We start from the raw sequence: 25,549 nt of genomic DNA on the forward strand, positions 1-25,549 counted from the left end.
TGATGGTATCCCTAAACCTTCTTAGCAACAAATGATACTTGCAACTATAAGTTATAAACAAAGATCTTAAATGTAAAGGTATAGATATTGTTTGGAGATATTATTTTTATTTTCCATGTTGTGAGTTATATCAAGGGACAATACATGTCTCCAATGTGGAACGATGACTGCAATGACTTTGTGAGAGGAAATACATGGTTCTATGCTGAAATAAATATGATACAAATTGTCAGCCTGTCTTTGAGATGCACAGTTTTGGAACAGTTATGATACGATACTACAATGTTGTTAAATAAGGTGTGCATGTAACAAGATATCACAGGTGTGTGCTTGAACTGATTTAATTTCTGATGGAAACCAGTAATTCTGCATATGTGCTCATTGTTGATAAAAAGTTTAAATGCAGTGGTTGCTCAAAAGAGTTCAGAATCTGCTGCTGTTCGTAATAAATATAAGTGATATGTTGTAATATTTAATGTCAGTAACTCTGGAAAATTGCTTCCATGCACTATCATTGCATAAAGAGATATTGCCATTCAGGAGAATTGTTGAAAATTCGAGAATATTGCAAAAAAGGTGTAAGACTCAATATCAGTCAGCTGATCCCATATTCAACAGGAGGCCTAAACTCTCTAATCAAACTTTATTGTTCACACAGTTATATCCCATTTTAAATCGCACATTTCTCTCATTTGACCCATACTGACAAAAACTCATCATGATACTGACACATTACATCCACACTCATATACCATGATACTGACACATTACATCCACACTCATATACCATGATACTGACACATTACATCCACACTCATATACCCTCAGATACATTGCCTGATGTCACACAGATTGTGTTCAATGGCAGTTCAAAGACTTTTTCCAATTTAGTGCACAAAAGCAGATTGTCTACTTGAATAGCACCCATCAGAACAGCACCAACTTGAGATTTCACATCCATTCCCAGGTAGCTGCCCAGCTTCACAGCATAGTTAACCATAGGCCACTGATGGCGCCACACCGAGATGGGCATTATTCAATAAATTTCCACCTAGGTAATTATTTGAATATATCTAAAAACACAGATGATGTGACTTACCGAACGAAAGTGCTGGCAGGTCGATAGACACACAAACATACACACGAAATTCAAGCTTTTGCAACAAACTGTTGCCTCATCAGGAAAGAGGGAAGGAGAGGGAAAGACGAAAGGATGTGGGTTTTAAGGGAGAGGGTAAGGAGTCATTCCAATCCTGGGAGCGGAAAGACTTACCTTAGGGGGAAAAAAGGACAGGTATACACTCGCACACACACACATATCCATCCGCACATACACAGTGTCTGTGTATGTGCGGATGGATATGTGTGTGTGTGTGTGTGCGAGTGTATACCTGTCCATTTGGCCCCCTAAGGTAAGTCTTTCCGCTCCCGGGATTGGAATGACTCCTTACCCTCTCCCTTAAAACCCACATCCTTTCGTCTTTCCCTCTCCTTCCCTCTTTCCTGATGAGGCAACAGTTTGTTGCGAAAGCTTGAATTTCGTGTGTATGTTTGTGTGTCTATCGACCTGCCAGCACTTTCGTTCGGTAAGTCACATCATCTGTGTTTTTAGATATATTTTTCCCACGTGGAATGTTTCCCTCTATTATATTCATATCATTAATTATTTGAATAAATAGATCATTAAAAAAAGTGCTCATGAATAAGCTATTTGTTGCTATTTTTTATTCGTAACTTAAAAAGCAAATAATGTAAAATGCCACCATATTTTCTTTGTTTACTGCTTTTATAGTATTCTGTAACTAATGTTTGCTCCCTTGGCTCAGTTCAGTTTCCATTTGATAAATATATTATTAAGATTTTTCTAGTAATGTGTCTTGGTGGCTCAATGGGCTACATTCCAGACTACAAAGCTAATGGTCTGGGTTTCTATGCCCGTTTAGTCCTATGATTTTTTCTGATCCTTATTGCTTCTTTTACTTCTAACAGTGAGAAAAATGCTAAATCTCTGTGCTGTGTTTCAAGTACATGTTGGGCTGTAGGTCCCCCTGTAACCACCATGCTTAGTAAAGCACTGCAGTGTTCAAATCAAACCTCGAGTTGAGCACAGCTTAACTTGCTTCTTTACAAAGTAATAAATGCAGCATAAAAATGCTTCATAGGCAGACAGCCTTAGCACTTACATTACCAATGCAGCACAATTTGACTGATTTTGCACTTGCCAGTACTTCCTCCTTTGCCCTGCTTAAATGCGGAAGTACTTTCCATAAGTAATAAAAAAAAAAATTTAAAAAAAATGAGAATGTAGCCAATTAATCTGCACCACCTTCCTCCATTGTACCAGGATTGCTAACACTATCAGATATGGGCATCTCATTGATATTACACAATCCGTTTGTGGTGTTGTGATATGAGTGAACACAGTAAGAAATCGGTGGTTGTTAATGGCTAATTTAGTATCCCTGCCTACAATGGGTATCAGTAGTGATTCAGATATGCTACATCTCCCTACGACAGCCAGTGCCTCCAGCCACAAGATGCGGAACACACCTGGACTGTGCCTCTTGCATTGATATAGGTCACCTGGTTGGCCAGTAATTGTTGTGCCCAGTATGTCATTATATTGTTACGCCTACAGTGACTGTGATTTTATTCTGGACTGTCTGGTTTTTGCTATTTGGATATATTCAGTGTGCAGCTTATATGATGTCTCTTGCTCTGATAACAGTTTACACTTTCCTATCAGAAGTGAACAGAAAAGTGGCGACGAGGATTACCGTATGCAGTTTGTGACTCATTTGCATCCAGAGCTGGTATTATTGACTTGAAGTTTCTTAAACTTTGGTAACTACAGCTGTCACTGCTACTACATCAACAGCGCCAAGAACAACAAGATGCTATCCTACAGCTCGTGTCCAACAACAGTAACAGCGTCGAATGGTGATCATGGCTGTGACCCCATTGCCGTTCACCTGCCTTGATGAGGGACTATACTGCTGATTGAACTGCACTCTCTTGCTTATAGCATTTCTGGGAAGCATCAAAGTTCTTTACTCTTGTTTTCTAACAGTGGTGAAAAAACTGCTGCCACTCTCCAACTATAATGATTTGTCTTTAAATGGACAATGTGTGCTGTGGTCATCACTGTGACCTTGCCAGCTAGGCTACTATTTAATCAGTTTCATAAACAACGTGGAAAGCCTTAGGCAGCATGGGCTACTGACTTGCAGGGTTTCACAAGCCAGAGTAGTTTCAGTTGTCAAAACTGTTAACTTTTGGAATTATTGATTCATAATGTGACTGTGCACCTATCACCCCCCCCCCTCCCCCACTCCAGGGAAGTCACAGCTAAGGCATTAGCCACTTCTGATCCTAATCTTAGTGCACGTCTTAAAAGGCTAAATCTTTTGACGTTGTTTCTCAAGCTCAGCTTACTTTCACTAATGAAATTGAAGTGTCAAAATTTGGTAGTCACTATCATGAGCAGCAGTCAGCTGATGATTCCAATTTATCAACTTCTCTTTATGCCCTTAATTCTCACCTGGGTTGACGATCATCCTAATTGACGGCATCGCATGAGGGACTTAACATACATCAATCTTAACGGGCCCTCTTCAGTATCGAGAAAACCCCTTTATTAATAATAAATGGATGGGTCGAAAATGCATTCCACACTTGATGTTAAAGCAATCATCATGCAAGCCAGTGACGCTCCAGCCACACCCTGACTGCGGCAGATGGCATTCAGGAAACTGTTGCCCACATACATCACACACTGTTGGCGTGTGGCAAACTTGGGCACTTGGCAGACGTGTGTCAATAAGCTGCTTGTCAACATCCCATAGCATCACAGCCCAGTAACAGTACACCACACCACGATAGCTGCGGCAGACGACAAGTTAATTCCACCAGCGCCATAGAGGCTGACATTGGCTCTTACTATTTCTTGCCAGTTTGTGGAGTTTCAGCTGGGCACTGAAGATGCCATGTCATTAAACAATGAGACATATTGGTGGCTGAGCTCACATTCTCTGCAAAGGGCTCAGTAATGGGTAATTTTTTTACTCCAAAAAGACAATTTCTCTCCTCAGAGAATTGTCACTTACAGCTTAGTACAAAAACACAGAGTGTGTACTATATTCTTAGTAGTGAAATCGCCTAACGCTCTTACATCTGTGCTATTACAAGATATTGTTTTGTAATTGTGGACCAAGTAAATTTAGTGTCAAAAACAGTGCCATTTTCTGACCTTGATTCTCTTTGCAATATACACAAGCATTAAATATCTGTCCAGTCGAAATAGAGCATTGACATAGGCGTTGAACCCTGCTAGATTTTCTGCGCCCCATGCAGTGTGCCCAGATGAAGTGTGGGACTATCTGTACACAGGGTGCCTGATCTGAGGGGGAACACATTTGGCCTTCACCCCGGGTGGACCCAAGGGGTCATTCTGCGCCAGAGGAGGCATCAGCTGTTTGACACTTTGGCTGGTCATGAGCTCAAGACCTGTTGTCAAAACCAGCTCCACCTGCGGCTGCATTTTCAATCAGCAGCCCTCCAGTCATCTACATTTCAGGACCTGACAACGTGGCAACCATCCACCATGCCTCCAGTTGTAACCCCACACTGCCCACTCCCAGGTACAACCTCTGCCCTTTTATCCCACTCAGAAGTGTGTAGACAGGGGCCACTGTATGGAAGCCATGGATACAGAGCCACTTCAACTACCCAAGTCTCTTTTAGCCCCTGTTGCGCTTGCACAGCCTTCTGTCTTCAACCCATTCCCAACTCCATCACCCCCACAGTTCCAAGCAAGGCCATCTGAGTTGGCGAGTACAGTTAAGGCCATGCTGCTTAATTACTGGGTGGGGATCTCAGCCAAGCTTCACACCAGCAACAGCACAAACCTAGCCATTATCAGCCATACATGCTGATTTCAATGAGGAGGGATTTAGTATCCTTTTCTACATTGGGTATCAATAATGACTCAGAGAAGCTGCAGCTCATTATCCAGTACTGCTGCTGCCTCTGCCTACAAGAGGCAGGAAAGGCCACTCACATGGATATAGACTTGCCTGTAATCACTTGTTCTGTGTTGTATGAGTGAGACTGCTTTTGTTCAAGACTATTGTTTTCACTGTTGCCATATTTTAAGTGCACAGGTTATTGTGAGTTTTGCTCTATTTACTGTTTACTATTTCTTGACAACTGTCTGGGACAGCATAATTAAACAGTCAGTCAAAAGAAAGATATCAGAAAACCTAATAAATGGGGACAGAGGTTTCAATTTGTACAAGACTTGGGAACCGTCACTCAATTTATGAAGATCCTGCCAGCCATTACATCCACAAGAGCTGGAAAATGCTAAGAGGATTTGCTTTTCAGGGAATATCAGTGTGAGCTCTGCAAAGCCAAAGAGCGTCAAAGGTTGTAGTGGGCATTGGGAAATTGAACTCTGCTATAAATAGCAGAGTGAGCCCAACAGACTGGTTGGAGTCCAGGCATTGAGTTCACATAACAACAACAGCTGCAGCACCTGAAGAAGATGGGTGGCTTGGTCGTCAAAACATTATGCATACGCTGAAAACAACTTGGCAGAACACCCGGAAGCACACCATGTACTTTTTTCTTCATTATGCACCAACTGTAACTGTTGCACCAATGTCTTACCCACGATTTAGAAACAAATAGTCCATATGTATTGCTGTCCAGAACCAGTGGAGGTTTGCAACAATCTATGGACATATACACTGAAGAGCCAAAGAAACTGGTACACCTGTCTAATATTGTGTAGGGCTCCCACGAGCATGCAGAAGTGCCGCAACACGGCATGGCATGGCCTCGACTAATGTCTGAAGTAGTGCTGGAGGGAATTGACACCATGAATCCTGCAGGACTGTACATAAACCTGTGAGACCACGAGAGGGTGGAGATCTCTTCTGAACAGCATGTTACAAGGCATCGCAGGTGTGGTCAATAATGTTCATGACTGGGGTGTTTGGTGACCAGTGGAAGTGTTTAAACTCAGAAAAGTGTTCCTGGAGCCACTCTGCAGCAATCTGAACGTGTGCAATGTCACATTGTTCTGCTGGAATTGCCCACGTCCATCGGAATGCGCAATGGACGTGAATGGATGCAGGTGATCAGACAGGATGTTTACGTACTTGCCATCTGTCAGAGTCGTATCTAGATGTATCAGGGTTTTCATATCATTCCAATTGCACATCCCCCACATCATTACAGAGCCCCCATCAGTTGCTGACATGCTGGGACCATGGATTCACGAGGTTGTCTCCATACCCATACACATCCATCCACTTGATACAATTTGAAACGAGACTCGTGCGACCAGGCAGCATGTTTCCAATTGTCAACAGTCCAATGTTGGTGTTGACGGGCCCAGACGAGGCGTAAAGCTTTGTGTTGTGCAGTGATCAAGGGTACATGAGTGGGCCTTCGGCACCAAAAGCCCGTATCGATGGTTTTTTGGTGAATGGTCCACACACTGGTACTGATTGATGCCTCAGCATTGGAATCTGCAGTAATTTGCAGAAAGGGTTGCACCTCTGTAATGTTGAATGATTCTCTTCAGTCGTCGTTGGTCCCGTTCTTACAGGATCTTTTTTCCGGCTGCAGCGATGTCAGAGATTTGATGTTTTATCAGATTCCAGTACACTCATGAAATGGTCATATGGGAAAATCCTGACTTCATCGCTACCTTGGAGGTGCTGTATCCCATCACCTGTGCACCAGCTGTACCACCACATTCAAACTCACTTAAATCTTGGTAACCTGCTGTTGTAGCAGCAATAACTGATGTAACAACTGCACCAGACACTTGTTGTCTTATATGGGTATTGCCGACCGCAGTCCCGTATTCTTTCTGTTTACATATCTCTGCATTTGAATACACGTTCCTATACCAATTTCTTTGGCGCTTCCATGTAATAATCAAAGAAATGTCAAAGAATTCAGTTGATGAGTTTCAGAAGTTGTTACGTCGTAAAAAGAAAACTTATTTTGAATGTGAATTGGAAAGTTAAGCAAACATGAATTTGCAAAGAAATTACTGCCAAAAACGAGCAGAGTTGTTGATTTTTCAAGTTTTGCTGAAGAATATTGTTATTTGAAATTGTAATAAAGACAATTTCATGAAGTATAACACACAGCTACCCTCTTTTTATGAATAGAACATATTTTCTTTAGTGTAGTTCAATGACAGTTCTTCAAAAAGTAAGTTAACTTAATGATGAGCTGTTTCAGAATTGTTCTGAAATGTGAAAGAAGCAAAAAGTTCATTTGTTAAAATAAGTGGCACAGAACTGGAGCAGTAAAGTCATTGGATTTCAGAGTTATCTGTTATTCATAATGCTTTTTATTCACAGATAATGAATAAATGTTTTATTTGTGAATAATAAGTAATAATTTTTGTCTGTATTTATTATTCAAATAAATTTTGTCCACCTCTTGTGTCACAGGACCACAAAAGACAGGGTGCATAGTGGCTACTCTGTATTCCAGATGATCACTAATATTATAGCTTGTGTTTTTAGCCAGGTTGTTTCTTCCCCCCTCTCCCTGCCCCCCGCCACATATCAGCATGTGATAATGTTTCCTGTTTCCTGCTATCCCGGCTCCCTGTACATTTTTCATTTATTTTCTATTATCTGGCGAAGGCTGGTTCTTTGTTTCAAAAGACTTGTGACCTGGTATCCTGAACTGCATTTATGTTGTAGCTGCTGGTCTCCCTCCCACAAGTGCTATTGTGCAGAAGTATTTTTCCATACTACAATTGCATGTGAAGATCAGTAACAAATTTTTAATCTTTATTCGTATAAGCGATATAATTGTCACTTTAGTGCTACACTTTTGTCTATCTCAAACTTGTTTCAAAGGTGGTCTCCTAGTTTTAAAGGCTTGTTCATTGTTTTCCAGCAGGTTATGTACTTTACCATGTGCCATGTTTTTGTAGGACATGAAACAAGGCAGAAAAATACGAATGTCACGGAAGGAAGTTCTGAGAAAGACGGGAGAACTTTTTGCACTTCGCCATCTCATTAACCTGAGCTCTGATTTACTTGACACTCCTGACTTTTATTGGGACCGCGAAACACAGGAGGCACTCTACCAGCAGATGTGTTCATATTTCAGTATCAGCAGGCGAACCAAGGTAAGGTCAAAAGAGGATACCTGTTAATTTTTGTACTGGAGGAAGTATTCATTGTTACACAGTTTTTATTTTGAAGTTTCATTTGATGATGTTTGAAAGAAGTTAAGAGCTAATCATTGCCTATGACTGTAGGGACCTGAAAATGCAGCATATATTTGTGGTAAAATAAGCATTTGTTTTTGACGTAATAAGCATCTATTTTTGGTGAAGCACAATTTTTTTTATGATTAAACATATAAATTTTATAGTTTGCCTCAATGCCTTAAGATGAAACTGGTCAAAAAAAGAAAAAGAAAAGATAAAAAAGCAGTTATTGTAAATAAAATAATAATAATAACATTAATAAAAGAGAATAAATAGTTTGTGTTTTCCATAAGAGCTTCTGGACTGGAATATTTGCAAATAATAGTAATAATAATACTAAAAGAGAACAAATAGTTTGTGTTCCTCATAATAAGAGTTTTTTGAGTAGAATATTTGCGCCTGCTAAAACTGCAACAGTTTTTTTAGGTGTTAATTGGTTCTTATCTTTAAACTTTCAGCAAGTGGTTGTTTCTGTTGAGAAGGAGCAGCATATTATCACTGGTGAACAGAATGCTAATCTGATTTGAGATGTTTCTCAACATTACTTTTCTTTTCCCACTTATTTGATAATTACAAAACCTGTAGAATACCAGTTTCGAATGTGTAGCATATAAGCAACGATAAGCATCTTGCAGAGTCCTTTCATCAGCCATGCGACCCATACTTGACAATGCTACAGGTAGAACTGACATTTTAGTTACTGTGGAAGTAGAACCATAAGTAACTCTACTCTCACATTAGAGGAAGACACTCTCTCTGTGTTCACTATAGGGTGGCCATTGCAACATAGGAGGCAGCCATAAGTGTAAACAGATGGAAACTTCATATTCCCAATAGGTGAGAGGCAGTGAGAGAACAAACAGGTCAGCCAGCCTACACCCACATTCTGTGTTTCAACGAAAACAGAATTGACACACAGGTTGCCGATCCCTTTTGGTGTCATGAGATTCATACCTGAATCCCATGATAGACAGGGATTAGGGTATCTTTGTTCATTTCAGAGTAAAAATAGAAAATTACGAACTATGCATAACATACAGCAAAATGGAATGCTTCAAAGTGTTCAGGTGATGACTACCATGGAATAGCTTGCTAAAGCTGGCAGCAACATCATAAACGAGGTAGTTCAGACCCTACCTCTACTGGTATTTATGCAACCGTAGTACCCAATTGAGAATTGTATGAATACAGAAAGAAAAGAAAGGATTTAGACACACAACCTTCCACAGATAAAACAGCATCTAGCAGACCACTAACTGTACAACTTCACTGGCCAGTGGATCATCATTGAGCATTTCAGAAACATTTAACTGCAGACATTGATGCATTCCCTTTGTAATACTGCTAACTGAACTTAAGATCTAAAAGTACAAAATCATAGCTGGCTTCTGATATTTAAATTACTTCATAATTGAACATCCAAATTAAGAAAACAGCGTTCCCCATTAACTATTTTTGTTGTTTTCCAGGATGAATAGTAAATATTTTAGGAGGTGGTAGTGTAGACTAATTTAAATAAAACATTCCCTGTAATATGTTACCAGCGCATCTTAGTATTCCAGTTGCTATGGATTTATTTATCAGTTGTCTGAAAAAAAAAAAAAAAAAAAAAAAAAAAAAAAAGTGGAGTTTTGCGTGAGTTTGCATTATTTAATTAGTTAACTGTGGTTGTGATTGTGATGTGTTAGGCAGTTTTTCTGTATTATTTTAGCATGCTGCACGTATTTACAAATGCAGAGTATGCTGACATGGTAACAGATTAGATGAGATGTACTTTTCGTTCTAACAGATCCATAGAGAGGGGATCCTTAAAGCTGTAGAACATGTCAGAAAAATAAGAACACTTAATAAATATACATAGTCCTTCAACAAGTACACACAGAATTTCTACATGTGTTCTACATAAAAGAATATGGAAAACGTTGAATAAGCACTGCCTCTGTCCTTACCATTTACACTGGATGTGAGACCTTTGAGGAGGAGATGAAAGTTAGACGACTGGAATTTTGTCATTGGATAATTGCAATTTGCCAAATAATTTCCTTAATGCTGATAAATCCACTTTCACTTGTGTTGGTATCAATAACTCTTGTAACTTGCATTGGTTGCCCAATGAAAAGCCATAAGCCTTTGTGGAGACACAATTCCAAGAACGATTCTCTGTAAAAATGTGGTGTGGTATTATAAACAGCTGGTTGACTGGATCTGTTGTGTTACTGCATAACCTTACGGGGCCCCACTACATATACTTGCACACCCTGATCATCAGGTGATAAATCATCTAAAGCTTACATTTTCTGGAAAATGAATCAGCAGAAATGATGTATGTAATATTTATCTTATTGTTTTTCTCAGTTGTATGTATCACCAACTCCTCTTCATATGTTCATCATGTGGCATCTATGAAACCCACATAAAACCTTTTCAGCATTGGGATTATAATTCAGTACATCCCTTACCATTCATATTGCTAAAAATTTGCACAAAGGTTAAAACTACATTTTCGGTAACCATTGGATTCATCCAGTGTCATGACTATCATTCATTTGTATGTTAACAAGTTAACAAGAAATCATATTGTATCAAAATTACATTGTAGTCAGAAGTGTAACTATACTTAGATAATTTGTTTAGTTATTTGTGTGTCAATATGTATGATGTTTGTTTCTTTGTTGGCCATCTCCTATGCACAGTTATAGACATATTTAATTGCCAAGATTGTGATATTATCCTCTCTAACAAATATTTCTTTGTGATCTTACAACATTATCTCAGCCTATTTTCAGCTGTCCTCTGGTACTGAAACTGCCACAGGTGAACATGTTTCTGTTTCACTCTGTTGCTCTCAAAGTACTGTGTTCCTCATCATCTTCACCTCTCTATAGCAATGTATTTGTATCCAGTATTTATCACAATGGGCCACTACAATACACACTGCTATCCCCACAAACTTTATCTGTAAGTCAGGCAGGCATCAGAGAAATGCCCATTGAGCCTATTAGTTCTAATAGAAGGTGGAGGGGGGAGAAAGAGAGCTGTGGTCACCTGCATTGGTTCTTTATGCTAAGTCAATGGTGCCAAGTGAAAATGTGTGCCGGACTCATACCCGAACCCATGATCTCCAGATTACTGGGCCATTGTGTTTACCTCTGCGGCACCCAGACACAGTGCTTATTGCAGTTGTGCAGACTGTCTGTGTATGCCTCTCGGCCAAACCACATTCCCGCCTAGCACCATCTATGCACAGTCCTTGTCCATGTCCTCCATGCTTGCTAATTTTAGATTCCTGTTAGAGGTCGGACATAAATGTGCATCCACAATGAAGGTTGTGGATTTATTGCCCATTGGAGCCAGTGCTAGTGCATTGAGCTTCTCTTTTAATAATACGTTGTCATTTCTGAGTAAATAGGTGATGTATCAGTGCTCTGGGTAGAGATCTGTGGTGCAGATGTCTCTGTGTTGTGTTTCCTGTGTAATGATTTCTGAAGGTGGGAAAAATCGAGATTTGAGCACTGATTGAGTACTTTGTAGAAAGAAGTTTTAAAGCAAAAGAAATTCATGCCAGTTTTCAGAACACAGGGAAGGACTCTGCTCCTGTATTCAGCTGTTGCCCAGTGGATTAATGAGTTTAAATTTGTTTGGGATGATATAGATGATTCTCCATGAAGTGGTCAGCCAAGATGTGTCACTATCCCAGAAATTATTAAAAAAAGTGCAGAATATGGTTATGGGAGATCATAGACTGAAAATGTGAGATCTAGTTCTTCACAGCTGAAAGTCGTCCAAAGTATTCCCAGCTGTCAGACTTTTGTCATGCTGTATTGACCATTGGGGTGTATCGTTGCAACGGTATGTGTATCCATGGTTCATATAATATATGTACCAAGTGTTTGTGTATCTCCCCCTCCCTCTCCCCCTCCCTTTCCCCCTCCCCTCCCTCTCCCCCTTCCCTCTCCCTCTCCCTCTCCCTCTCCCCCCCTCTCCCCCTCCCTCTCCCTCCTCCTGCTCCCTCTCTCTCTGTCCATCTACACACAAATATTGCATATATCTCCTCCTTCCCCCTCTCCCTGTCCATTTCCTCCCCTCTCTCACTGTCCATTTTCCTCCCATGTCTTTCCGTCTTGTGTCCTTCTCCCCATCTCTCTGTGTGCATCTCGTCTATCTCGATCCATCTCTCCATAACTATCTCATCCTCACCTCTCTCTGTCGATTTCCACTTCCCCCTCTGTGTTCATCTCCCATTCTTACCTCTCTGTCTGCCCATCTCCTCCCTCCATTCTCTGCTCAGTCATCATCCCGCACCACTATCCATCTCCTCCTTCCTCCTCTTTGTCTATTTGCTCTTCTCCTCTTTCTGTGAATCCGTCTCCCCTTCCCCTTCACTATATTACCCTCCCACTCTCTCTGTCCAATTTCTCTTTCCCCTTCTCTCTGACCTTGTGCTCCTCCCTCTCTTTGCCATTCTTCTCCCCAGCCTCTCATGCCAACACTCCCTCCCTCTCCCTATATCTCCATTTCCTCCCCGTTTCTCAGTCCATCTTGTCCCCACCCTCTTTCACAATCCATCTGCCCCCCTCCCACTCTGCTTAGCTGTGGTCATCCGTACGTGTAAACCCTGTAAGGCATGCCAAACTACCTGCACAACTCTCTTGTCGTGCAAGGCAACCTACATGTCAGCAATAAACCCTCATTTTTGCCTGTATCATTGATCCTATGGGAGCTAGGAAGTTCTAACCCTCATAGTGCTGGTTTTCATGTTGCACACAGTGTGTCTACCAATATGGATGCAGAAAGCACATATCTTGCACTCCCTTCTGACCATCTCATTCTCCCTCTCTGCCTGTCGCCTCATAACCCCCCCCCCTTTTCTTCATTTTCCCATGTGTCCATGACCCCTGTCCACCTTTGTCCTGCCTTTTACCCCTCCCCCACTTCCCACCTGTCTCTGTCCATGTCGTCCACCGTGTCCTCTCCTTCTCACTGACCATCTTCACCTCCCACTCTCTCTGACCATGTCCTCCTCCTCCTCTCTTATCTCTCCCCTCCACCCTCTCTGTCTGGCCATCAACTCCTCCTGCCACCTCTCTGTCATTCCACTTTTGCCTATGCAGTTCTTCCTCCCCCTCTCTCTTTATCCAGTTCCTCTTTACCCTCTTTCTCTGTCCATCTGCTACTCCCACCGTAGTATGTCCATGTCCCCCCCCCCCCCACACCCCCCATGTTCATTTCTCTGTCCGCCTCACCCCTCCTTTCATTTTCCAGCTCCACCTCCACTATCTCTCCACTCAGCCATATCCATCCACATGTACACCTCCTGGAATGTATTTCTTGACTACCCACACAACATGCCTGTCATGTAGGGTGTTCTAGATATCAGAGGTTACCAACCCTTTTCACGGCCATCTCCATCCTTATGGGAGCTAGGTGGCTCTTAGACCCACCGTACTTCTTCCCTGATAATAAGTAGGATGCAAACCAAATTTGTTTACTGATTTTGCTGGTGCTATGGTGACATTTCTATGGTAAAACCTCAGTGTTGATGGTGCTATGTTGATGGATATTGGTTTGATTTTGTAGTTGATAGTGCTTCATAGTTGGAAGCTGTCCAAAGCATTCCCAACTGTGAGGACTTCTGTCATGCTGTGTCTACTATTGTGTCTGTCATGCTGTGTCTACTATTGTGTGTCGTTGCCATGGTTTATGTATCTTTGGTCCATTTATCTGCACTTACTAAATGAAACTGTAATGAAATGTGCTGCTTCTCTTTGGATCTTGTCTATTTCCTTTATCAATCATATCTAATGTGGATCCCAGACTGATGCGCAGTATTCAAATATTGGCCAAATGAGTGTTTTGTAAGCTACTTCCTTTGTTGATGAACTCCATGTCCTAAAAATGCTTCTAAAGCATCTTCTGGCATCAGCCTTACTCGTGGTTAATTTTCTGTGATCATTCCACTTCATATCACTCTGTATGCATCTTAGTAAATATTTTATGTTGATCAGTTGTGTCATCATACAGTTAGGTGTCTTTCTGTGTATGGTTTCACAATGTTACATTTGCTTATGTTGGCAGTCACTTGCTTCTCCCTACACCAAGCATTGCTCCTCTGCAGGTGTTCCTGTATTTCGCTACAATTTGCTAACATTGCGACTTCTCTATATACAACAGCATCATCTGCGAAAAGCCTCATGGCACTGCCAATGTTATCTTGTAGTTAATTTATATAAATTGTGAAAAGTGAATGCCCTTTGACACTCACCTGGGGCACACCCAAAGTACCTTTACGTCTGAAGATGTCTCTCCATGTAGAATGGCATATTGTGCTCTGTTTGCTAGAAACTCTGCAATCTGGTTGAATAACTGGTCTGATATTCTGTACATTCATATTTTGTTCATTAGGTGGCAAAGTGGAACCGTATTGAATGCCTTTCAGAAGGCAAGGAGCATGGCATCTACCTGGGCCCCTGTCTCTTCTGTTTTGTGGGGCATTTTGGAAGGCAAGGAACACAGCGTCTACCGGGATGCCAGTATATAGTGCTTTGTGGACCTTGTTTATGAGCAGAGCAAGTTGGGTTTAACACAATCGTTGCTCTCATCCAAGTCCACTCCCTCTCTGTCCATTGCCTCCTCCCCACTGTTTCTGTCTATACCCTCCTTCCCCTCTCACTATCCATCCCCTCTATCGCCCTCCCGCCTCTGGCCATCACCTCCTTCTGCCTCTCTGTCTGTCTCCTCCTCCTCTCTCTCTATTGCCCTAATCTGTCCCCCCTCGCCCCCTCTCTCCCCCCCTCCCTTCCTCCCTCTCCACCCCCACCCCCCATTCTCTGTACATGTAGCCTCTACAAGGCATATCGATACTACCCACACAACATTCCTGCTATGCAAGGCAGCCCACATGTCTGGGACAGAAACACATTTTTGCCTGTTTCGCAAATTTTACACACACACACACACACACAAACACACAAAATCAATTTTTGACAATGTAATGTAATTGGATAGGTAAAAAAAAATCTACCCGCTAAGCAGCGGCAGAACAAACACATAAAAGGAGGTTATAATTAGAGAAGCTTTCAGAGCCATTGGCTCCTTGTTCAGGCAGAAGGGTTAAAATGGAAAGGAAGAGGGCTGAAGGAAAAGGACTGGAGAGGTCTAGGGAAAGGGGTAGATTTTGGAAAAATTACCCAAAAACATTGATCATGGGAGACTTACCTGGCGGGAATTTTAGAACATGTTTTTGCTCGCTTATCATATCATTTCTGGAAACCCAGAATCTACTCTGTAGGAATCAACATGGATTCCGGAAACGGCAATCGTGTGAGACCCAACTCACTTTATTTGTTCATGAGACCCAGAAAATATTAGATACAGGTTCACAGGTAGATGCTATTTTCTTTGACTTCCGGAAGGCGTTCGATACAGTTCCTCACTGTCACCTGATAAACAAAGTAAGAGCCTACGGAATATCAGACCAGCTGTGTGGCTGGATTGAAGAGTTTTTAGCAAACAGAACACAGCATGTTGTTCTCAAAGGAGAAACAACTACAGACGTTAAAGTAACCTTTGGCGTGCCACAGGGGACCATTGCTTTTCACAATATATATAAATGACCTAGTAGATAGTGTCAGTAGTTCCATGCGGCTTTTCGCGGATGATGTTGTAGTATACAGAGAAGTTGTAGCTTCAGAAAATTGCAGCGAAATGCAGGAATATCTGCAGCAGATAGGCACTTGGTGCAGGGAGTGGCAACTGACCCTTAACATAGACAAATGTAATGTATTGTGAATACATAGAAAGAAGGAGCCTTTATTGTATGATTATATGATAGCAGAACAAACACTGGTAGCAGTTACTTCTGTAAAATATCTGGGAGTATGCATACGGAACGATTTGAAGTGGACTGATCATATAAAATTAATTGTTGGTAAGGCGGGAGCCAGGTTGAGATTCATTGGGAGAGTCCTTACAAAATGTAATCCATCAACAAAGGAGGTGGCTTACAAAACACTCGTTCAACCTATACTTGAGTATTGCTCATCAGTGTGGGATCCGTACCAGGTCAGGTTGACAGAGGAGATACAGAAGATCCAAAGAAGAGTGGCGTGTTTCATCACAGGGTTATTTGGTAAGCATGATAGCATTACGGAGATGTTTATCAAACTCAAGTGGCAGACTCTGCAACAGAGGCACTCTGCATCGCGGTGTAGCTTGCTGTTCAGGTTTCGAGAGGGTGCATTTCTGGATGAGGTATCGAATATACTTATACCTCCTGAAGAGATCACGAATCTAAAATTAGAGAGATTCGAGGACACACGGAGACTTTCCGGCAGTCGTTCTTCCCGCAAACCATACGCGACTGGAACAGGAAAGGGAGGTAATGACAGTGGCACGTAAAGTGCCCTCTGCCACACACCATTGGGTGGCTTGCAGAGCACAAATGTAGATGTAGATGTAGATGTAGATGAAAAGGAAAGGTAGATATATTGAACAGGCTCATAAAACTGTGAATCTCTATTTCTCACAAATGGTAGAGAATTGCATCATGATAGAGTGGTATGGAACAGGGGAATTGTCCTATGCAAACAGGAAACCAACAAACAGTGGAAGAGACAGACACAACCAAAACGCTCCCCACAGTGCCCAATAAGTTGGCAAACATGCTTACGAATCAGGGAGCAATGAAGTTCATTGTGGAATGTGACAAACAAGAAGTGACATTATTGTAAAAGTAGTATGCATAGTTAAATTTGGTAGTAAGTGTAGTTTTTTATTTATAGTAGAAATAGTTCTCTTATTATTATTATTATTATTATTATTATTATTATTTATAGTAGAAACAGCTGTGGTGATGGGAGGTAGTATTGTGTAGGAGGTAATAATGTATACTGCATAATTTATGTAAGAATCAATAGGTTCTGTGTTTTAATTATTGGTAAGGCTATAATGGAGTAAATAACTAAAACAGACAGTAGTATCTGTTATATCAGTCATGTGGGAAATATGTTTCTTGTATCAGTCATTCATTTTATTTGCAACATGAAATAACTGTATGAAAAATCTTTTCAGATTACAAATTTGCTTATTTAAATTATAAGCCACAAAGAGATGAATTCATTGAACACAGGTTTGATTTCCTTTATTTCTCACCAGTTTTCTTTTGGGGAAAAAACATTCATAGGTATTTGTTTACAATCACCCTGTGCTTGTGTTATTTGAATTGGTAAATTTTAAACACATCAAAAAATGAGGGAAGGTCTGTTGTAGTTGATAAACTCCCATGATCAGAAATTTATTTTCTTACAATACATTTTTCTTAAGATGAGAATCCACTTACTGATAAGAATTCTCTGAAGGTCAGTGTAGGTAGGGGGGGGGGGCTATTTGTAAGGAAAAGGCACTGTATTAGTACAAGTTTTCCAGGCCTTACGGTGTAATTTATACTGACTCAGAGCTTAAGTGTTTTCTGTTCTTGTAATAATCAAGCATTTTACTTCTTTATGTACAATGTATGTGATATTTCTTTTTTATAAATTGTACAGTTTATTTAGGGTACAAAATTTATCACTGTTGCAGCAGAGGTCCTGTTATTTTAGGTATGGATGAAAACTTTTTTGTTTTTTTATAGGTTATGAATGAAAAGCTGAATCATTGTTTTGAGCTGGTTGAACTACTGTCTTCCCATCTGAATGACCAGCACCACACTCGCCTAGAATGGATGATAATAGCTTTAATCATGATTGAAGTAATTTTTGAGATTTTACATTATATTGAGAAGTTATCTTAGTTTCTTCTTCTTTATAAAACTTGTACAGAATTTTCTGAAACAAAAACTGTGAACTCTGAATAATGTCTATCCTCGAGAGGACCACTGAAGAAATTATGCTTCTGTCAAATAATGACATTTTATATTTTTTTTAATGATATGCTTATAGAAATGCATTTTGTGTTAACCTTATTTTTTTCTTATAATAGAAACACATAAAATAGATGGATGGATATAAGTGTTCTGTGCTATTTAAATGTGTGGTGTTGAAGTGGTGTATTATGACAATGTGCCAAAATATATTTGCTTTGGAGAAACAAAAACACCATTCAGTTTTCCGTTTTTGTATAATATCCTCTGTATTCACTCCTTCAGTGATATCAAAAAAACTAAAATACTCATTGCACACTAAATGTCAGATATAGGTAGGTCTTAAGTTGGACAACCTCATATACACAGTCTGATCAAAAGTATACAGACACCTATTGGCAGGCATTAATATGAGGTATGTCCACCCTTCACATCTATGATGACTTTCAGTGAGGCATGTTAATGTCTGTGGAGGAATGGTAGCTCATTATTCCTCAAAAGCCAAAACTAGAGAAGATAGTGCAGGGTTGCCACAGATTCTGGAATTCAGAGAATATCAGGGAATTCCAAACACATCAGGGAAATTTGGAAAAAAACGCTGGAAAAATCTCATTTTTGTCTCAGTAGATGAAATGCATTGTTTACTGAGGTGTCATGCATTGTCACTGGTTGGGTGCAGCTGGGTATGTGCCCTGTTGCCCTACTCCCTCATTTCTACTGCTTCGTCCCTTCCTACCAATCCCCTCAGCTTGCAGTCAGTGCTGCCAACACTTCTTGCTGCTAGCCTAGCAACAGCCGATGAGAGGCAGGGAGACATGAGGAGTTGTTTGTTTTGGTCTGATTCTCAGAGACTGTAGATGCAGAAGCCAGAGTTGTGTGTGAGTGATTGTGCAAATGTGTGTGTGCTCTTGTTTTCTGACAAAAGCTATGGCTGGAAATTTAGTTGTGACAGTGTGATCATCTTTTCTACATGCCTGTCTGCAGCAGAGCAGTCATCTTGATGGTGAGTCGGTAGCTATCTTCATTATTATTGTTTCTGACAGTATTTGAACAAATTATCTGTTGCATGGATTGATCACCGTGGTCTCATTTCAACAACATGCTGTCTGTGGCTCGTGAATAGGTGGCCACACAAGTGGGTTTCTTCAATGGGCCACAACCGGAGGCCATTTCTGGGGTTATCTGTAATTGATCGGGCTTTCTGATCTGAAGCCATTCTATTCCCACCAATGTGCAGGCCCTGCCCATCAGATCTAGTCTCACCAATCTGCCCATAGGTCAGGTCTGTTTGTGTGTGGCATAATGCAGCAGATTTTCATGGTTTATCCATGGACTCAGGACTGTGGTGCTCCTCAGTAGGCCAGAGGCCATGGACAGTGGATTTCAGGAGTTGTGACTGTCTCACCGCAAGTTAAGTGTCGCATTTTTTAGACATTTTATTTGTACATTTTCGTACTTCAAAAGTAGTTTATATATTAGAAAGTATGGATGATAAGAAGAAGAAAATTGTATCAGTCCCTGATGGTTTGTACACCATGTACTCATATATTTCTTGAAAGAAAAATCACACATAACCTGTAAAATAATAGATATAAAACAATGGGTAATAACTGAAAATAATGAACATAGTAGAACCATCACTTTATTGGTGGTCACCTACAGTGTTGGTTTACACAATTCTTCCCCACCTTATACGCTACTTTCAAGAGGCTTACTTTTTCTGAGGTTATTTCTGAAAACAGTGACGGCATTTTAAAATGTGTCTTGCAACTCCAAAGAAACACATTATTTTGTCACAAAGTGTGTTTCATTTTATTGAAATAAAATAACATCAGTGGTTTTAATGAAACACACATACCATTTGTCTTGCTTTCTCCATCTAAAAACAGTTCATTACAAATTATGTTGATATTAGTACTTTTGCTCACATCAGGAAACGCTATTTCATGCAATTTTTTGTGTCTAATCTCTTCAATGCACTGTGGTCTTTGTCCATCAGTAAATGAAGTCTGTCTGGAATGTCACTGATGTATTTGTTACTCAAGTTACATCCAATGACTACCCATATTCAAAGACACTGAAAACTCCTGACTGACTCACTCTGCTATTACTGCTAATACTCCACACATTTCACACTAACCAGTCCACCCCTTGTGATACTAGTCCTCAATTCCACATTACATGGGGTGTTAGGATACTTTTAACTAGATAATGTATCACCATACTGTGCTATTGTGTTGCAAACTAAGAGATTCCTATTTCTGCGTCCCAACAAGGAACTGCTTGAGTACATAGTGTATTTATCATGAGTCCAATTAATACTTTATTTGTAGTACATTAGCCACTTAAAATTTATATCATTACCCAAGCTTTTGTGAAACTTAACCTTCATCCTCATCTGCAGGGCATCATATATCCACACCAGAACATCCCTCATGGGTCTCAGTACTTGAGCAAGGCTTACTAACAATAGTTGTTGCCACAGCAGTTATTTAAGAAGTGTTTCTCAAAAGTGGATGGCTTAGTGATAAGCCATTGATTATCTGCTATGATTCTGCCAACTAGGGGTGTGAAGTGGAAATGTAGATTACCCTGTTATTGTGGTTATGTTATTTCATTGTCATTACAAGTGCTCTTCCATCAGGACCTGATCCACATCACACACAAGGAGATACAGCCAGTCCCGTAAAAATTTATCTGATCCATGTAATAAATTTATGAGGTTTTTCAACTAATTGGTAAGTTTTGTGCAGCAGTTCATGCTCATTAGTGATTAAATCAGAGATAGCCATTGAGTTGTGGGTAGAGCAGTGCTGTGGCCATGATGAATGGAATAGTTCACTGTGTTATGTGACTAGAATGTCATCAGACATTGCTGACATGACAACCAGTTATAGGATGCCTAAGATAATCAATATCAGTACCTTTGATGACAGTTGCTTGACATGTGGGGTGCTCAAACTGTAATCCAGCATTTACAGGAAGCAAGCATTGGGGCCTGCTCCAAAATCCACAAAATCAAAATGAAATTTCATGTCTTTGAATGTGATCAATATATATCTATAAAATATAAACCTTGCCATCAAAGCACGAAATTCCTTCTTTAATATCTTCATTATTGAATGAGGATAGGAAACGTTACCGTAAACTCATAAAGCAATTAATCATTTCCATATGCATATTTATTGTGCTAGCAGAGGTGACCCATCCTATACAGAAATATAAGAGGTTAATTATTTGTTTGATAACAAAAGTAAGCTCATCCAAAAATTTATTAAGTACAAGTACAAGGTTATTCATAATTATTTCCAGGGTTCTTGCACAAAAACTGCAAGCTATACAGGAAAATAGACACACATCAATGGCCAGAGCATCTCTCCAAGTTTTTAAGTCTCATTACAGATGATCAATATGGGTACTGTTTGTGACTCTGCAAACATCAGTATGTAGTCAAACTCTTGCCATATATATCCCAACAAGTCACAGTCAATACCAGCAACTGCATCAATTATACTCCCTTGCAACTTTTCCAAATTAAGTGACAGTGGAGGCAAGAACACGCCATCTTTGACATAACTCTGTAATAGGAAATCACATCGAGTTAGGTCACGTGACCGTGGAAGCCACTGAACAAGAGGAGATTTAACATGGGAAGCGTGTCCAATCCAATGCTGAGGGGGAATTTGGCATTAGTATAATCATGGATAACTGAAAGAAAGTTTGTTGGAACATTGTCTTGTTGCAAAATGCAGTCTCCACTGTCTTGCTGTAAGTCTGACATAGGTTTTGTCTTGCAGCACATCCAGGTACATGAAACAAGTCAGTTTTTTTCCACAAAGAAACATGATCCACGAACTTTTGAAGAAAACATGGTGCGAAAGATATTGTTAACTTTAGGTGAATCACTAATAGGTTCCACAATCTTACCTGGATCTTCTATTCCCGAACACATTAGTGATGATTCAATGTTCCTGACACACAAACATGGTCTGCAAAAAACTGTGTTCTTCCAGTAGCTGCTGCAAGTCATTACAAAAGTTAGAATTATACTCATTGTCCCGAGTAGCCAGCATATGTAACAGCTGCAGCGGGTATGGTTTTACATGCAGACACTTTCATAGAATACGTCAAGACAGTTGACTGCAATATCTGCTGTCCTCTGCTCACACATGTTGTTCTCCAGGCTCCTGACAAATGATTCCCACACGGTCCATCTTCTCTGCCGATGATCCTATGGTTTGTTTTGTGTGTTGGAGCTTTTACCTCATATTTGATGTGAAATAATTGCTGACCGGAGCAGTTGACTCACATTTAGGAAATTCGAGGACAGGAAACACACTGATCACTTCATTATATCCCATGATGTGAAACACTTCCCCTGTAGTGTGCACTTCGCAACCACTCCACGTGTGTATTACAAATCGAAACATGTAGAGATGCTATATCAACTTTCTGTACGTCCCATAGCACTCGTCTTCTCAGACTTGTGAATAACTCTGCATAAAGTCACAGAATAACTGTGTCACTTATCTCTTAATTTCGCCAATGTTGTTCAGCAGTATGTTTCCTCAACAAATACATACAACATTTCATCATGCCCTTTGCACTTTTTCACTGCCATATGATCTCAGTGTGTAGTGTAGATTACACTACAAAGGTGTAGTGTGATGCAGTTCGGTGCTATGCTTGTCTCAAAGTGCTTAAAAGGTTCAAACGCTGAAAACTATGGTCTGAATTATCTCTTCTTCTGTAAACTGTAAGCAAACACTGTTGTCAGCATTCATTAAAGATAAAAAAATGGTTAACAGAATACCACACTCATTGCCAATCTACATGAAGGGCAACTGTTGCTTAGGTCTCAAAAGTCATATGAAGAAGATAATACAGTAGCGACTATTGATGAGTGTTACTATTATTTACATCCTGTTCTCAAAAACTGGTGAAATAATTCTGGAGGTACCAAATTATAACTGGCTCAGTCAGGAGACATGAGAATATGGATGTGACAAGAATACCAAACATGAACCTCACTGCACATACCATTTTTCTTACAAAGAACTTCCATATTCCGAAGTGAATCTTCCACTGTGCAGTGGAAAATTGTGCTTTTGAAACTTTGTTGTAAAGTAAAGCATTGCACTGAAATAGGGCTCAGACTTAGAACTTAGCCTTTAGCGAGAAATGCTTTCTTCGACTGAGCCAGCTAGACAATTCATGAACTACTGTCTCAGTTTCATTTCTACCAGGACCATGTCCTACATTTCAAATTTCACAGAAGCCCTTCTGCATACCTCGCTAACCTTAACACTCCATGAAGAAAGGTTTTTATGGAGAAATGGAATACCCATTCCAAAATAAATCTTTCAGTATGCAGTAGAATCTGTGAAATATTGAAACTTTCTGATTGGTTAAATCTGTGCTCCGGTTTTTTAAAATTGTGACGATGTTGGTCATTTGCAGCCAGCCATTGTGTACTTTCGAACTCTATGTTACAAATAGGTGCCTAACAGTCAAATGGTTGGCCGCTGATTGAAAAAGTATTGATGTCTGGGTGAGATTTATTGCTGATCAGTACCAGAGACTTTTGTAGTGGAATTCTGGTGAAAAGTGAAACCATATGGAACTAACTAAGTGATCTGAGTTGCTTAGAGGTAGTGTTCCATTTCTGTTGATAAGCCAGCCAAGTTGTACATTTTACCACCATTGGCATCCAGTGTTGACCAATATTTTTTATGGAAGACTCTAATGCTTTAGATGACAAGAATCGATGTGGAGCTGATTTGCCAACTTCACACCGCTCTCACATCAGTTGACTTACTTGGTATGCACAGCTGATCTTCCTCTTGGGATAGTTGCCCACGTCGACCTCCCAAACCATCTTCTCCGAAGAACAAAGCTGGTTAAGGGAATTTATCCGACTCTCTCTCTCTCTCTCTCTCTCTCTCTCTCTCTCTCTCTCTATTTCTCTACCTCTACCTACCTACCTTCCTCTGCTCATGAAATAAGTGAATACTCGAAGAATACTTTTAGTTTAGTCTTGGTATATTTCAACTTCCACAAAGAACAAATTCACTATTTCTCACATAAATGTTTGAAAGTTTGCAAGTCAACCGATTTGTCTCGCATTAGACTCAATTAAATACATTTACAATAGCGCTGGTTTAACAACCACATAATTTATCAACAACTCTTGCTTCTAGCAAGTCCAACACATGAATTACTTGAAAGTCTAACCTCATTTCTTCATTTGTCTTTAACAATTATCACAGTCACTAAAATCACAGAATAATACATAAACACTCCTTGCTCTTCTCTACACATACACTGAAACTGTATGGATCGTACAGCAGGTACTTGTCAGCCGCAGCGTCCACAATTTGCTCATGATTATTTTTAGACCTGCACACACAAACGTGCAATGCACAGTAGGTCGGAATAGTCTCTCTCACACTTCTATGACTGGAATTCTAGAGTAGGAAAAGGGAGAGAAGGAAACATAGTAGGTGAATATGGATTGGGGCTACGAAATGAAAGAGGAAGCCGCCTGGTAGAATTTTGCGCAGAGCATAACTTAATCATAGCTAACACGTGGTTCAAGAATCATGGAAGAAGGTTGTATACATGGAAGAACCCTGGAGATACTAGAAGATATCAGATAGATTATATAATGGTAAGGCAGAGATTTAGGAACGAGGTTTTAAATTGTAAGACATTTCCAGGGGCGGATGTGGACTCTGATCACAATCTATTGGTTATGAACTGTAGATTAAAACCGAAGAAACTGCGAAAAGGTGGGCATTTAAGGAGATGGGACCTGGATAAATTGAAAGAACCAGAGGTTGTACAGGGTTTCAGGGAGAGCGTAAGGGAACAATTGACAGGAATGGGGGAAAGAAATACAGTAGAAGAAGAATGGGTAGCTTTGAGGGATGAAATAGTGAAGGCAGCAGAGGATCAAATAGTAAAACGACGAGGGCTAGTAGAAACCCTTGGGTAACAGAAGAAATATTGAATTTAATTGATGAAAGGAGAATATATGAAAATGCAATAAATGAAGCAGGCAAAAAGGAATACAAACGTCTCAAAAATGAGATCGACAGGAAGTGCAAAATGGCTAAGCAGGGATGGCTAGAGGACAAATGTAAGGATGTAGAGGCTTATCTCACTAGGGGTAAGATAGATACTGCCTACAGGAAAATTAAAGAGACCTTTGGAGAAAGGAGAACCACTTGCACGAATATCAAGAGCTTTGATGGAAATCCAGTTCTAAGCAAAGAAGGGAAAGCAGAAAGGTGGAAGGAGTATATAGAGGGTCTATACAAAGGTGATGTACTTGAAGACAATATTATGGAAATGGAAGAGGATGTAGATGAAGATGAAATGGGAGATACGATACTGCGTGAAGAGTTTGACAGAGCACTGAAAGACCTGTGTCAAGA

General features: G+C 40.2%; 1 protein-coding gene across 1 annotated transcript in view; it reads left to right on the forward strand.

Annotated features, from left to right (window-relative positions):
* The window catches only part of LOC126202884 (required for meiotic nuclear division protein 1 homolog), a 101,616-nt gene extending 83,273 nt beyond the window's left edge, over window positions 1–18,343 (forward strand). Inside the window, exons 5-6 of the mRNA XM_049936943.1 lie at window positions 7,973–8,170; window positions 17,883–18,343. Coding sequence (XP_049792900.1) covers window positions 7,973–8,170; window positions 17,883–18,041 — 357 coding nt within the window. The 3' untranslated portion in view covers window positions 18,042–18,343. The remainder of the gene's footprint in view (window positions 1–7,972; window positions 8,171–17,882) is intronic.
* The last annotated feature ends 7,206 nt before the right edge of the window (window positions 18,344–25,549 follow it).

Source organism: Schistocerca nitens, chromosome 9, assembly GCF_023898315.1.
Source record: "Schistocerca nitens isolate TAMUIC-IGC-003100 chromosome 9, iqSchNite1.1, whole genome shotgun sequence".
NCBI classification, from domain to species: Eukaryota; Metazoa; Arthropoda; class Insecta; order Orthoptera; family Acrididae; genus Schistocerca; species Schistocerca nitens.